Source organism: Salmo salar, unplaced genomic scaffold, assembly GCF_905237065.1.
Source record: "Salmo salar unplaced genomic scaffold, Ssal_v3.1, whole genome shotgun sequence".
NCBI classification, from domain to species: Eukaryota; Metazoa; Chordata; class Actinopteri; order Salmoniformes; family Salmonidae; genus Salmo; species Salmo salar.
In genome coordinates, this window is record NW_025550139.1 from 42021 (window position 1) to 54050 (window position 12030).

The 12030-nt window shown below is 41.1% G+C and overlaps 1 protein-coding gene across 1 annotated transcript; it reads right to left on the reverse strand.

Moving 5' to 3' along the window:
* Positions 1–7076: 7076 nt before the first annotated feature.
* LOC123739206 (E3 ubiquitin-protein ligase RNF186-like) lies at positions 7077–9287 on the reverse strand. The gene is made up of 3 exons (XM_045713680.1): positions 9214–9287; positions 8414–8968; positions 7077–7408 (listed from the first exon to the last, which is right to left on the reverse strand). Exons 2-3 carry the CDS (start codon positions 8749–8751, stop codon positions 7333–7335), a joined length of 414 nt encoding a protein of 137 aa, XP_045569636.1. The 5' UTR covers positions 8752–8968; positions 9214–9287; the 3' UTR covers positions 7077–7332.
* Positions 9288–12030: the final 2743 nt, after the last annotated feature.

Here is a 12030-nt window from a genome sequence, read left to right on the forward strand (position 1 = left end):
TAGTGCACTACATATGGAACAGGGTAGCATTTGGGACACAGCCAGGGACAATAGAGCTGCCTACTTCTCTGACAGACACGTCAAGGCTACAATTATCAAGAAAGGTTAAGAACAATGAACCAAAAAGGAGCCATAAAATATACATATCAAACACAAAGTTTATATATATACATATAGACTGTTGTCTCCTCATTATGGTCTATATAGACTGTTGTCTCCTCATTAGGGTCTATATAGACTGTTGTCCGCTCATTAGGGTCTATATAGACTGTTGTCCGCTCATTAGGGTCTATATAGACTGTTGTCTCCTCATTAGGGTCTATATAGACTGTTGTCTCCTCATTGGGGTCTATATAGACTGTTGTCCGCTCATTAGGGTCTATATAGACTGTTGTCTCCTCATTATGGTCTATATAGACTGTTGTCTCCTCATTGGGGTCTATATAGACTGTTGTCCGCTCATTAGGGTCTATATAGACTGTTTTCTCCTCATTAGGGTCTATATAGACTGTTGTCTCCTCATTAGGGTCTATATAGACTGTTGTCTCCTCATTAGGGTCTATATAGACTGTTGTCTCCTCATTAGTGTCTATATAGACTGTTTTCTCCTCATTAGGGTCTATATAGACTGTTGTCTCCTCATTAGGGTCAAAATAGACCATTACTTCCTCATTAAGGTCTATACAGACTGTTGTCTCCTCATTAGGGTCTATATAGACTGTTGTCCGCTCATTAGGGTCTATATAGACTGTTGTCTCCTCATTAGGGTCAAAATAGACCATTACTTCCTCATTAAGGTCTATATAGACTGTTGTCTCCTCATTAGGGTCTATATAGACTGTTGTCTCCTCATTAGGGTCTATGTAGACTGTTGTCTCCTCATTAGGGTCTATATAGACTGTTTTCTCCTCATTAGGGTCAAAATAGACTGTTGCGTTGTTGCTACACTAGTCAGCTAAGTCCATTGGAGATTTAAACATATTGGTCTCTAAATCCGTGTCTCAGCACAGTTAGGGAGACTCACGGAGCCGGCCTGAACTGCTTGGCTCATGGGTTGACTGACAACAAACACTACCCAAGACGCATCAACTCATATCGTCATCTGTCTGAAATGGCATGCTATTCCCTGTACAGTATTCTCTACTAGCCGGACCCTAGTCAAAAGTAGTATACTATATACTGTACTAGTCAGGCCCTGGTCAAAAGTAGTATACTATATACCGTACTAGCCGGTCCCTGGTCAAAAGTAGTATACTATATACTGTACTAGCTGGGCCCTGGTCAAAAGTAGTATACTATATACTGCACTAGCCGGTCCCTGGTCAAAAGTAGTATACAGTCGTGGCCAAAAGTTTTGAGAAAGACACAAATATTAATTTCTACAAAGTTTGCTGCTTCAGTGTTTTTAGATATTTTTGTCAGATGTTACTATGGAATGCTGAAGTATAATTACAAGCATTTCATAAGTGTCAAAGGCTTTTACTGACAATTACATGAAGTTGATGCAAAGAGTCAATATTTACAGTGTTGACCCTTCTTTTTCAAGACCTCTGCAATCCGCCCTGGCATGCTGTGAATTAACTTCTGGGCCACATCCTGACTGATGGCAGCCCATTCTTGCATAATCAATGCTTGGAGTTTGTCAGAGTTTGCGGGTTTTTGTTTGTCCACCTGCCTCTTGAGGATTGACCACAAATTCTCAATGGGATTAAGGTCTGGGGAGTTTCCTGGCCATGGACCCAAAATATCGATGTTTTGTTCCCGAGCCACTTAGTTATCACTTTTGCCTTATGGCTAGGTGCTCCATCATGCTGGAAAAGGCATTGTTCGTCACCAAACTGTTCCTGGATGGTTGGCAGAAGTTGCTCTCGGAGGATGTGTTGGTACTGTCATGACGTTGCCCTCTTTGGGTTTTCTATGCACCATTCCCCTACCTCTGTCTCCCACACCCAGGCTGCTGTGGTCAGAAGAGGTCGTAAATTCCTATGAGAAGATCCTGTCTCATGGCCCCAGTATAGAGAGAGAGTGATTTTTCATAGACCAAACAAAGGAATTCTTCTACCTCACAGAACTTGACAACCAAACAATATTCAGGTTCTGGAGAATGTATAAAAGATCGGAGAAGAATCCAGCAACGGACTGGTCCGTTTGGTGCAATTTTGTAAAACTCATGAGAGACAATACGGCCACATTACCATAATCATGTTTATAGAAGTCTCAGGTATGAGTTTTACATCTAAATGGTTGTATAAAATGAATGAATAAGGATGGAACTGTTTGTGAAATTGTGTAATGTGATTTTGGACTGTTTAATGAAGGAAACTCCAATTCCCTTTGGAGTCTAACTAAATTCGAGGACCGCCCATGAGCACAGTTATGGTCTGGCGTCATGGGACAGGCCCTTCTCTGCTCTTCCGAATAAAACCCCCACCTTGGTTTTCTATCCCCAGACCGAGCTTACCTCAATTACGAGATGGCTAAAGGTTGGAGACCAGCTTACCTCGATAACGAGAGGGCCAAGGTTTGACCATGCATTTCTCTGGCTGAACTTTTAACCATACCACGTGGTTAAACTCTTAGACTATCGATACCGACAGAATAAGGACAAGTCTTTGATATTAACCTGTTAGGGCTAGGGGGCAGCATTGACACGGCTGGATAAAAAACATACCCGATTTAATCTGGTTACCACTCCTACTCAGTAACTAGAATATGCATATACTTATTACATATGGATAGAAAACACCCTAAATTTTCTAAAACTGTTTGAATGGTGTCTGTGAGTATAACAGAACTCAAATGGCAGGTCAAAACCTGAGAGATTCCTTTACAGGAAGTGGCCTGTCTGACCATTTGTTGAACTTCTTTTCCATCTCTATCATTTACTAAGGATCTCTGCTCTAACGTGACACTTCCCACGTCGTCCATAGGCGCTCAGAGCCCGGGAAAAAACAGAATGTCGTCATTCCAGCCCCAGGCTGAAACACATTATCGCCTTTCTCAAGTGGCCGATCAAGAGACACTAGCTTATGCGCGTGACCCCGACCGCCCCCGCCTTTGGGATTTTTTTCCTCTGTTTGCCGAAAAGGAGATTCCCTGTCGGAATATTATCGCTTTTCTACGAGAAAAATGTCGTAAAAATTGATTTTAAACAGCGGTTGACATGCTTCGAAGTACGGTAATGGAATACTTAGAATTTTATTGTCACGAATTGCGCCAAGCGCGTGACACTTCTTTACTATTTCGGATAGTGTCTGGAACGCATACGAACAAAACGCCGCTATTCGGATATAACGATGGATTATTTTGGACCAAACCAACATTTGTTATTGAAGTAGCTGTCCTGGGTGTGTATTCTGACGAAGACAACAAAAGGTAATGACATTTTTATAATAGTAAATATGATTATGGTGAGTGCTAAACTTGCCGGGTGTCTAAATAGCGAGCCCGTGATGCCTGGGCTATGTACTTAGAATATTGCAAAATGTGCTTTCACCAAAAAGCTATTTTAAAATCGGACATATCGAGTGCATAGAGGAGGTCTGTATCTATAATTCTTAAAATAATTGTTATGCTTTTTGTGAACGTTTATCGTGAGTAATTTAGTAAAATGTTAGCAAATTCCCCGGAAGTTTGCGGGGGGTATGCTAGTTCTGAACATCACATGCTAATGTAAAAAGCTGGTTTTTGATATAAATATGAACTTGATTGAACAAAACATGCATGTATTGTATAACATAATGTCCTAGGGTTGTCATCTGATGAAGATCATCAAAGGTGAGTGCTGCATTTAGCTGTCTTCTGGGTTTTATATGCTGGCTTGAAAAATGTGTGTCTGATTATTTCTGGCTTGGTACTCTGCTGACATAATCTAATGTTTTGCTTTCGTTGTAAAGCCTTTTTGAAATCGGACAGTGTGGTTAGATTAAAGAGAGTCTTATCTTTAAATGGCTGTAAAATAGTCATATGTTTGAGAAATTGAAGTAATAGGATTTTTAAGGTTTTGAAAATCGCGCCACAGGATAGGCTGTTACGTAGGTGGGACGAATTCGTCCCACCTAGCCTAGAGAGGTTAATTACTAGTCTGCAGCTAGGAATACGTTATCATTGAACGCGAAGACCGACAACCGCCGAAAACAGCTATTCTATAATGACATGAATGTATGTCACTCTGAACTATCCATTCTAACCACGACAGAGAGAGAGAGAGGGCAGACAGACTCTCCAACAGAAACAAACTTTTCAACAGAGATCCAGACGACACACTGAGCATAAATATATATATTGATTGCAGTTTTTCCCGAATGAGTGAGCGTTCATGTGCAAAGATTTAGCATTTCAATTGTTATAATTATCAACTCTGTAGTGCCTTCTCAGTTGACCCCCCCTTTTGCCTAACAAGCCGCCATGCCGGTTTAGCCCACTAGGGCACATTCCTCTATTATTTCTTGTAACGATATCTACTGTTTGTTATGCATTTCTGTGAATTACTTAGTTAGTAAATAAATGATTTTAAGACAAATGATGTATGGATGACTCATAGTGAAGACTGGGTTCATGCAGATAACCAACAATTTACGATGTTTGGAATGAGACTGATGTGAGGTAACTAATTCGTCATTAATCAGAAGACTAATAGATCAGATATTATAATATCTGAAAGTTGTATTAGGAAAATTATAACTTTTTAATCTGAATATTTTCCTTGGTGTCCCTACCTCCTAGTTAATTACAGTTACACAATTAATCAGTTTAATCGAGGAATAATAATTACAGAGTTATTTGTGTGACGTCCTGACCAGTAAAGGGGTCATTTGTAATTATAGTATGGTCAGGGCGTGGCAGGGGGTGTTTGTTTTGTGTATTTTGGGGTATTTTGGTTCTAGGGGATTTTGGTTCTAGTTTTCTATTTCTATGTTTCTTTTTCTATGTGTGGCCAAGTATGGCTTCCAATCAGAGGCAGGTGTCTTTCGTTGTCTCTGATTGGAAGCCATACTTAGGCAGCCTGTTTTTCCTGTGTTTTTGTGGGTGGTTGTTTTTCATATAGTCGTAGTACCTTACGCAAATGTCGTTTTGTCGCTGGTTAGTATTTTTGTTTAAGTGTTCACTTTAATCAAAATAAAGAAAGAAGATGAGCACTATACCCACTGCGCCTTGGTCTGTCCCTTACGACGTATGTGACAATTTGATAAATATGTCTTCACTTTTATTGATGCCAAAGACACGACAGTACCATTCTTTATTCATGGTTGTGTTGTTAGACAAAATTGTGAGTGAGCCCACTCCCTTGGCTGAGCAGCTACCCCACACATGAATGGTCTCAGGATGCTTTACTGTTAGCATGACACAGGACTGATGGTAGCGCTCACCTTGTCTTCTCCGGACAAGCTTTTTTCCAGATGCCCCAAACAATCGGAAAGGGGATTCATCAGAGAAAATGACTTTACCCCAGTCCTCAGCAGTCCAATCCCTGTACCTTTTGCAGAATATCTGTCTGTCCCTGATGTTTTTCCTGGAGAGAAGTGGCTTCTTTGCTGCCCTTCTTGACACCAGGCCATCCTCCAAAAGTCTTCACCTCACTGTGCGTGCAGATTCACTCACACCTGCCTGCTGCCATTCCTGAGCAAGCGCTGTACTGGTGGTGCCCCGAACCCACAGCTGAATCAACTTTAGGAGACGGTCCGCACTTGCTGGACTTTCTTGGGCGCCTTGAAGCCTTCTTCACAACAATTGAACCGCTCTCCTTGAAGTTCTTGATGATCCAATAAATGGTTGATTTTGGTGCAATCTTGTTGGCAGCAATTTCCTTGCCTGTGAAGACTTTTTTGTGCAAAGCAATGATGACGACACGTGTTTCCTTGCAGGTAACCATGATTGACAGAGGAAGAACAATGATTCCAAGCACCACCCTCCTTTTGATGCTTCCAGTCTGTTATTCAAACTCAATCAGCATGACAGACCGATCTCCAGCATCGTCCTCGTGGCAGGGCTGAAATGCAGTGGAAATGTTTTTTGGGGGATTCAGTTCATTTGAATGGCAAAGAGGGACTTTGCAATTCATCTGATCACTCTTCATAACATTCTGGAGTATATGGAAATTGCCATCATACAAATTGAAGCAGCAGAATTTGTGAAAATTAATATTTGTGTCATTCTCAAAGCTTTTGGCCACGATTGTACTATATACTGCACTAGCCGGGCCCTGGTCAAAAGTAGTATACTATTTACTGCACTAACCGGGCCCTGGTCAAAAGTAGTATACTATATACTGCACTAGCTGGACCCTGTTCAAAAGTAGTATACTATATACTGCACTAGCCGGGCCCTGGTCAAAAGTAGTATACTATATATTGCACTAGCCGGGCCCTGGTCAAAAGTAGTATACTATATACTGCACTAGCTGGGTCCTGGTCAAAAGTAGTATACTATATACTGCACTAGCCGGGTCCTGGTCAAAAGTAGTATACTATATACTGTACTAGACGGGAATTAACACCTCCAACTCTTTTAGGGGTCCATAAATAGTTGGATATCGGACAGTTACTTTCCTAATGTAATGATAATAATAAGCAATTTCACACTCTTAGACAGGGTTATTTTAAAGTGGATGTATTTATTTACCAATAAATATAATCCCAATATAAAAAAACATGCTCTTCAAACAGAACAGATAAATAAAACATGTAAAATGAGGATAAACAAATCCACCTTCCCTTATATGGGGGATTGGAAATGATGCAGACAATTACATTGATAAAAGCAACAATCAATCTGCAATATTAAAGCTGTTATAAAATGATGTAATAATAAATACTAAACATCCACTTCCCTTCACGCAGTAATACACCTTTTATCAAATGATTAAACATCTATTATAAACATTGTTCACAGTATATTGTATTGTACACAGCACACAGTCTCTAACCTTCACCCCTTTATCTATCTATCTATCTATCTATCTATCTATCTATCTATCTATCTATCTATCTATCTATCTATCTATCTATCATCTATCTATCTATCTATCTATCTATCTATCTATCTATCTATCTATCTATCTATCTATCTATCTATCTATCTATCTATCTATCTATCTATCTATCCTTCATTATTATTTAACCCTTATTTTACCAGGTAAGTTGACTGAGAACATTACACATACGCAAAGTCAATCAAACCCAAAGAATATTTATAATTGGTTCAATCTTGCGTCATTATTGAAAATCCCCGGTCGGTCCTGTTTAGTGAATTAGCTTCATTACTCAATGAGTATCTCCGACTCTGAAATGGTAACATCCAGTCTTCTTTATCCCTGCTCTTCGTCTTCTCGGTTTACAGTACATTGTGCTTCATCCTCCTCAGGAAATTCTGTAGTTTGAGCCTCAGGCCACAATGCCTTGATGGAGACCTGGAGGACAGGAGAGTAGGGGGAAAGAAACAGAGTAGGCAGAGAGAGAAAGAGAGAGAGAGAGAGAGAGAGAGAGAGAGAGAGAGAGAGAGAGAGAGAGAGAGAGAGAGAGAGAGAGAGAGAGAGAGAGAGAGAGAGAGAGAGAGAGAGAGAATTACAGTTTAGTAATTGAACAGACTTCTGAACCTAAAAAGGAAGCTGTACAAGCTGCATAATACAATCATAATACGATCAAAGTAAAGAAACTGTCACCTAAAGTAAAACCATCACAGTACAACAATACAACTGATGAAGAGAGAAATCAAGACCAATAGATGTAGTGATACAGAAAGGGAGAGAGCAAAGAGAGAGAAAGGGAGAGATACGAGAGAGAGACAGAGAGAACAAGAGAGATACAAGAGAGAGAGAGAGAGAGAGAGAGAGAACAAGAGATACGAGAGAAACAGCGAGAGAGAGAAAGAAAAAAAGCAGAGCGCTGCAAAGTGGAGAGTGATATCAGAGAGTGATAGCAGAGAGTGATAGCAGAGAGTGATTGCAGAGAGTGATAGCAGAGAGTGATAGCAGAGAGTGATAGCAGAGAGTGATAGCAGAGATTGATATCAGAGAGTGATAGCAGAGAGTGATAGCAGAGAGTGATAGCAGAGAGTGATAGCAGAGAGTGATAGCAGAGAGTGATATCAGAGAGTGATATCAGAGAGTGATATCAGAGAGTGATAGCAGAGAGTGATAGCAGAGAGTGATAGCAGAGAGTGATATCAGAGAGTGATAGCAGAGAGTGATATCAGAGAGTGATAGCAGAGAGTGATAGCAGAGAGTGATATCAGAGAGTGATAGCAGAGAGTGATAGCAGAGAGTGATAGCAGAGAGAGATATCAGAGAGTGATAGCAGAGAGAGATCGCAAAAGAGACAGAACAAAATGAGAGGAAGAACAGAGAGCAGAGGAAGATTTCTCCAGGTTTCTAAATCAGTCTATCAATCCATCCACCTTTGCCTGGGGTACTCACCATGTGTACGGTGTAGTGGTCTGTGTCTGTCTGTTAGCTTCCTTCCACTGTTCTTCCTCTTCCTCCTCCTCCTCTTCCTGTTGTGTGTCTAGTATCTGGTCCCAGATCTCAGTGTTAACCCACAGCGACCCCGGCAGGGTGAGGCTGGGCTCGGTGCAGGTGATCCAACGGCACAGTGGGCAGCAGACTGTCAGTAGGCCGCTCTGGTGCCTGGACATCGCCTGCAAGCACAGCCCACAGACTGTGTGCTTACAGTGGAGCATCCGAGGGATCTTCTCCCTACGAGAGTAGGATTGGAGGCAGACGCAGCACTCCATGTCCTCACTCATCAGACCCATGGCTGGATGGCTGGGGTGTGGATGGATGGATGGATGGATGGATATACGGCTGGAGCACGGAGGAACTCTAGACAGAGTCAGTGTCTGGGCAGGAAGACGTGGGGTTTAAACGCTGGTCTGAGGTCAGTGTTCCCCTTGTGGTTTATTAAGGTCCTGGTTTGGATTTGATGAGGATGAGCTGATCCTAAATCTGTGCTTTGGAGCGTAGGTCAGGAATCTGCAAAAGACATTAAGATGTTAAAATAAATTAAATTAGACTCAGTGACTTCATCACTGGCACTATGTTAACATATATAATGTAATAACATATCTTAAATCAACAGGCTGTCATGTTTTTCTGAAAAGACATGAAGAAAAAATATCTTTAAAATTATCACACACATTTATAACATCCATAGTTATCAGATATAGATAAACCTTTTCACTTTTATCATTATCAATGAGAGGCAATATTTTACTTACAGGTTCTGGAAGATTGTCAGCACAGCGACCAACTATCTAACGACAAAACTTTGTGTGTGAGAGAGAAGAGTGTGTGCTCTTATTTTAAGATTTGAGGGAGGAAACAAAATGCAGTTATTTTCCCAGAAAGGGCGGTTTCTCACCTCCTCTACTCTCAGGTGAGGCAGGAAAGTTCCATGGAAAGAGTTAAACACTTCCAGGTCACTTCTATACCATAGTAGGTCACGTCAGGAGAATTGCCAGGGCCGTGTATTGACATTTTGAGGGGGAGCATTTGTAGAACACTTTCTGTGGACTTGTAGAACCCTCTCTGTGGACTTGAAGAACCCTCTCTGTGGACTTGTAGAACCCTCTCTGTGTACTTGTAGAACCCTCTCTGTGGACTTGAAGAACCCTCTCTGTGGACTTGAAGAACCCTCTCTGTGGACTTGTAGAACCCTCTCTGTGGACTTGTAGAACCCTCTCTGTGGACTTGTAGAACCCTCTCTGTGGACTTGAAGAACCCTCTCTGTGGACTTGAAGAACCCTCTCTGTGGACTTGTAGAACCCTCTCTGTGGACTTGTAGAACCCTCTCTGTGGACTTGTAGAACCCTCTCTGTGGACTTGTAGAACCCTCTCTGTGGACTTGTAGAACCCTCTCTGTGGACTTGTAGAACCCTCTCTGTGTACGTGCCTGGTTATTGTAGTGTTTATGTACAGAATCAGTTCAATGGAAGCAGTTTCTCTTCTAGATAATAGTCACAGTTCAGTGGAAGAAGTTGTTGATCTTCTCCTATGACCCTTTAATGACTCACTTATCTTACAGTATATGGTATACCTGTATATTGTGGATGACGTTTATTATAGTTTATATGGATCCCAGGACTCCATGGAAATGTCAGGTGTTAATGAGTGAGTGGGCTGTCCAGTTGTTTTACCATAAAAATCTGATGAATTGATGGATGAATGAAACCCAAATCAGGAGAGTTTCAGGCTGCTGTGTTGTTATTGTTTTAAAGTCACGTGTTTCTACTAAAATCAGGTCACATGTTCAGTGGAAACCTTGTAAACAACCACTCTAAACGGTCAAATAGAAAACAGTCTCCCTGCTGAAACTTGTAAATAAACAGGCTTGACTTGTAATTGACAAATGATGACGGCTCTTCTTTAGGTTCACCTGGAAATTCCAGGTGATTCACGCCTGTCTATTCACAATGTCAGCTAAGTGCCAACCACTAACGCATGACAGACACAAACAAACAAATGTATTCCATGGACAAAACATACAATTTCACGTCGCATATTTAAGCATGGAATGTGTGTGTATCTCACTAATGAATTCCTATCATTAAAGGGCCAGAACAAGAGACTGAAAGAGCTTTGTCAAAGTCTTCTGCTAGCTTCTAATTGTTATTTTTCTGCTTTCTGAAGTAATGACTAAGCTGCACACTAAAACAACGTGAGCTAAATGACAGTAAATGATGAGTAATTCTGCTAGCCAGGGACGGTAACCAGCTCTACCATCAGCCCTGTTTTGTAACACAGGGACTTTGTCCCAAATGGAACCATATTCCCTATATAGTGCACTACTTTAAAGGCAAAGGCTCTGGTCAAAAGTAGTGCACTACATATGGAACAGGGTAGCATTTGGGACACAGCCAGGGACAATAGAGCTGCCTACTTCTCTGACAGACACGTCAAGGCTACAATTATCAAGAAAGGTTAAGAACAATAAACCAAAAAGGAGCCATAAAATATACATATCAAACACAAAGTTTATATATATACATATAGACTGTTGTCTCCTCATTATGGTCTATATAGACTGTTGTCTCCTCATTAGGGTCTATATAGACTGTTGTCCGCTCATTAGGGTCTATATAGACTGTTGTCCGCTCATTAGGGTCTATATAGACTGTTGTCTCCTCATTAGGGTCTATATAGACTGTTGTCTCCTCATTGGGGTCTATATAGACTGTTGTCCGCTCATTAGGGTCTATATAGACTGTTGTCTCCTCATTATGGTCTATATAGACTGTTGTCTCCTCATTGGGGTCTATATAGACTGTTGTCCGCTCATTAGGGTCTATATAGACTGTTTTCTCCTCATTAGGGTCTATATAGACTGTTGTCTCCTCATTAGGGTCTATATAGACTGTTGTCTCCTCATTAGGGTCTATATAGACTGTTGTCTCCTCATTAGTGTCTATATAGACTGTTTTCTCCTCATTAGGGTCTATATAGACTGTTGTCTCCTCATTAGGGTCAAAATAGACCATTACTTCCTCATTAAGGTCTATACAGACTGTTGTCTCCTCATTAGGGTCTATATAGACTGTTGTCCGCTCATTAGGGTCTATATAGACTGTTGTCTCCTCATTAGGGTCAAAATAGACCATTACTTCCTCATTAAGGTCTATATAGACTGTTGTCTCCTCATTAGGGTCTATATAGACTGTTGTCTCCTCATTAGGGTCTATGTAGACTGTTGTCTCCTCATTAGGGTCTATATAGACTGTTTTCTCCTCATTAGGGTCAAAATAGACTGTTGCGTTGTTGCTACACTAGTCAGCTAAGTCCATTGGAGATTTAAACATATTGGTCTCTAAATCCGTGTCTCAGCACAGTTAGGGAGACTCACGGAGCCGGCCTGAACTGCTTGGCTCATGGGTTGACTGACAACAAACACTACCCAAGACGCATCAACTCATATCGTCATCTGTCTGAAATGGCATGCTATTCCCTGTACAGTATTCTCTACTAGCCGGACCCTAGTCAAAAGTAGTATACTATATACTGTACTAGTCAGGCCCTGGTCAAAAGTAGTATACTATATA

Bases quoted from the DNA above. Each gene is read 5' to 3' on its own strand.
- LOC123739206 (XM_045713680.1), bottom strand. From the start codon at position 8,751: ATGGGTCTGATGAGTGAGGACATGGAGTGCTGCGTCTGCCTCCAATCC. The intron at 7,409-8,413 runs GTGAGTACCCCA...CCTGTCCTCCAG, and splicing joins ACCACTACACCGTACACATG to GTCTCCATCAAGGCATTGTG.